Source organism: Anarhichas minor, unplaced genomic scaffold (genome assembly GCF_050575085.1).
Source record: "Anarhichas minor isolate MPS153535 unplaced genomic scaffold, ASM5057508v1 ptg000044l, whole genome shotgun sequence".
Lineage (NCBI taxonomy): Eukaryota > Metazoa > Chordata > Actinopteri > Perciformes > Anarhichadidae > Anarhichas > Anarhichas minor.
In genome coordinates, this window is record NW_027466490.1 from 85001 (window position 1) to 89018 (window position 4018).

Sequence of the window (4018 nt, forward strand, 5' to 3'; positions counted from 1 at the left end):
TACAGAGTGCGGCCCTGCCTCTTCAGAGCGTACACCACATCCATGGCGGTGACCGTCTTCCTCTTAGCGTGCTCGGTGTAAGTGACGGCGTCACGGATCACGTTCTCCAGAAAGACCTTCAGCACACCGCGGGTCTCCTCGTAGATCAGACCCGAGATACGCTTCACTCCGCCGCGGCGAGCCAGACGGCGGATGGCGGGTTTGGTGATGCCCTGGATGTTATCACGGAGCACTTTACGGTGACGCTTCGCGCCTCCTTTGCCGAGTCCTTTTCCTCCTTTTCCGCGGCCACTCATCTTGTCAGGTTTACGTTGGTTAAACTAATGAAGTGTTTGCGGAGAGCGGAGGTACTTAAAGCATATATGCGGACGTGTTTGAAGACTGTTGGGAGGCAACATTATTTTCTAACAAATGAAACTGACGATCCCTTCGCCTTCAAAATAAAAGCAGGACATTTCCATTGTCTTAATGCACGTTATCTTCACTGACTGAAGATGTTTTATCCTTCACCCCATGATGTGACAATTTTGTAAGGTTTTATAATAAATAAACACGTTTTTTTCAAAGCACAACGTCTGGATTACCATCATTCCATTATTGTACTTTATTGATACTATGATAGTTTATATACACCATATTTAAAACATGCCTCCAGCTACTCTATATATTCTGTCTTACAATTACAATTAATAAATAGTATTACTATTTATTTAAGTAGTATTTTTACTTGTATTATTACACCATACTGTGTTATGTTACATACATAATATACTGTATCATACTATACAATACTGTACATATTATTCTGCTGCATACTATAATATTCTTACTACTATTACATTGCCCATTATACTAGATCTATTCTTTATACTATTAAATAGAATAGATCTGTATTGTCAATGTGCTGAGACCAATGAGAACAATGAGCAATACCATTAAAGGTAATAATATATATACCAAGACTAAAATATTATAAAGAACAAATATTTCTGCTGCCGTCTCCAGAAACGTTCTCTGGGTCAGAGATGTTACATTTTTATTATTTTCTCTGTATAATATATGTTTAATTATTAAATCATGAAGCAGACTAACTGTAAAAATAAACATTTTGACCATTGTCATGTAGTTATTTTCACTCTATCGATTTATTGCATCATCTATAGTGGATCGAAGTGTTTATCTTCAAGTTTACACTCAAATAATTGTATTTGTAATTAATAATAATAAAATCACTTTTATCCATCTGAGAGATTGTGACATTATTGTAACCAGAAATATACGGTTAAATAATAATAATATTGTAGGCCTATACCTAAAATGATGTGTTTTTTTAGACTTTCCTTTAATTGGTTCCATTTTTCTATTGAATTGGTGAATATTTTTATTTCCCAGGTTAATTAAACAAACCAAAAAAAAAGTTATATATATACATTTGATTGAACTCAACTGATGAGGGCTCATAATATTGATTTGTTTTAAATGTAATTAATAAACTTGACATGTGAAGAGGTCATTTTATCAAAATGTTGTTTATTATGTGAACTGTCTCTAAATGAATGTGTTTAATCTAATAACCACATATAAAACACTTTGTAATGTCTCCATCAGGTGGAGAAACAAGGAAACTCAAACCAGCCAACAATCTGAGTATGTTTCAGTTTATTTCATAACTCGTCTGCATATATTATCAACAATTTAACAAACAGGATTTCTTTTTTCTGTTAAAAACACAATGTAACATTGACGGGATGAGGTTTAAACATGTGATACACTTAAACCACTTATACACAGAGAAACTTTTGGCTTATTCAGACCAATTTGGCAGCGTTGTTTTGGGGAATGGCGTCAGAAAGAAGGTACTTGATGGACGGAGGCAGCTTCACGGATGATTCACACTCACAGGCAGCAAAGTCTACGGACTCCACACAGAACAAAAGGAAACTACCTCCACTACTGTTGGCAGAACACAACATCCTCCAGGTGGATATGAATGTTCAATCAAAACCATGCATTTAGAAATAATAAAGATAATACACTTTGCAGGTATTCGCCTACAAACGGTTTGCTGTTCAAGAGAAACATGTTTGATTTGATTGAAAGAAAAAGGACCACGAGCTCCAGTTTGTGCCTGTGACGGGATCAGGTTTTACATCATGAGTTCTTTTATAGAAATACGTGGCTCTAAATCTACTTAAAGTTACTGCAAAGAAGTTTTATTTAGTGTTGATTCTGTTGGTCCCTGTGGACTAAAGTGGTAGTGTTTCTGAGCACCACTCTCTTTAGAAAACCTCTCATTCTACTGCAGCAGGGTCTGACAGTCTGCCCCTCTCAGTCCTGGTTCTCCCGTGCCTCCCCTCCCTCAAGCGGATCCAGTAATACGTCCTGGATCTCCAGCAGAGAGGAGAAGCTCTGCTCCTAAAGGAAGAGGAGGAGGGGGAGCTCCCCCTCCTCCCTCCGGAGCTCCGGGTCTGTCCACGGTGGACCGGTCTCTGCTGGAGGATCTGGGTCTGTCCACGGTGGACCGGTCTCTACTGGAGGATCTGGGTCTGTCCACGGTGGACTGGTCTCTGCTGGAGGATCTGGGTCTGTCCATGGTGGACCGGTCTCTGGAGGATCTGGATCTGTCCACGGTGGACCGGTCTCTGCTGGAGTCTGAGCTGAAGGAGGTTCTGGTGAACCTGCACAAGTTCATCTGGTTTCACCAGAATCTGACCCGGTGGCTCTGATGACGAGCATTAAGAATAACTCTATAGAAACAGACCATCTTCTCTCTGATGGTCTCTTTACTGATGGAGGTCTGATAGAGGATCAGGACTACACTGAGATTGGTTCATATAGAGGATCAGGACTACACTGAGACTGGTTCCAACTCTCAAATGTGAAAACGTTGATTCCCTTGAAAGGCACAAACTGAACCACCGATGCGTTTAGTAACTGAGTTCATATTAAACGTGTGTTGGTGTGTTTGTGAGGTATGTGGACAGCTAATGGAGGATGTTTGTCGGACTTCAGGGATAAGGCTGGACGTCTCCGATCTACACAGTACAGGGATAGCAGCTTCAAGGATACACAAAAACATTTCACCACTGCAGAAAACAGGATTGAAACAATACAACAGGAAATACTGTGAACGCTCAAATAGTGGTCCGCGTCTGTAGTTGAAAGAGGAAATTATTTGTAATAAATCCGCCTGTTTTTTAGAGTATATTTGATTATATTTCAGTCAGAACCATTGCTCTTTTGTTCTGTGTTACCTTGTTATTTAGTCCTTTCACATTAAAAGCCTTCCAGTTATCAAGGGACGATCATCGCTTCACTTCCACTGGAAGACTTTTATTGTGAAATGTTTTATTTTTATTACTGGCAGCGATAAAAGCACAGAAAAAACATGTTTGTTTTATTCTTTTAACTTTTGCATCAGTCTTCCTTCTTACACGTAATCTTGTTTCCAAAAAGCTACTAAATACCTAACGTCCGCTAACAAGGCACAAATCAAATGTTAAATTATTAAAGGGGGAAATGCTTTGTTCTCGTCGTCATTAATATTAGGCAGATGGTAAAGATGTGAAATGTTTGTCGTGAGATCATTTACTTTTATGTGAAACAACAACATGGCCGTTAGCTTGGCTTGCTAGCTAGCTAGCTAAATTAGCTCTGTTTTAAATGTAATGTTATCTTAACTAATATGTTTTACCCACAGACTATATTAGAAGTGGACGTACTCGTCGTGACGTCACTCATTAGTTTGTGAACGTTTTGAAGCCTTGAGTTTGATGATTTTGCTATCGCCAAGTTGTTTTTTTGAACCAGTAAACAGGAAGTGACCATATCTGGACTGAGGAGGAGTGACGTAGAACTTACAGAAACAGCCTTGGTCGAGGTCTACGCTCTTTGAGTGCCCTTCTAGTTTAATATGAGTTTATACTTTTCTAAACAAAGTCGGCCTTTTGAAAGGCACAATTTCAAGAGAACCAATAAACTGGTCTGCTTACGGTCGCTGAAATTATATTATATAATA

General features: G+C 39.0%; 1 protein-coding gene across 1 annotated transcript in view; it reads right to left on the bottom strand.

The window, feature by feature from the left end:
- LOC142970819 (histone H4) overlaps positions 1–350 on the bottom strand; it is an 880-nt gene extending 530 nt beyond the window's left edge. Inside the window, exon 1 of the mRNA XM_076111257.1 lies at positions 1–350. This exon is cut by the window's left edge and continues 530 nt beyond it. Within this exon, the coding sequence (XP_075967372.1) occupies positions 1–296 (296 nt within the window). The 5' untranslated portion in view covers positions 297–350.
- Positions 351–4018: the final 3668 nt, after the last annotated feature.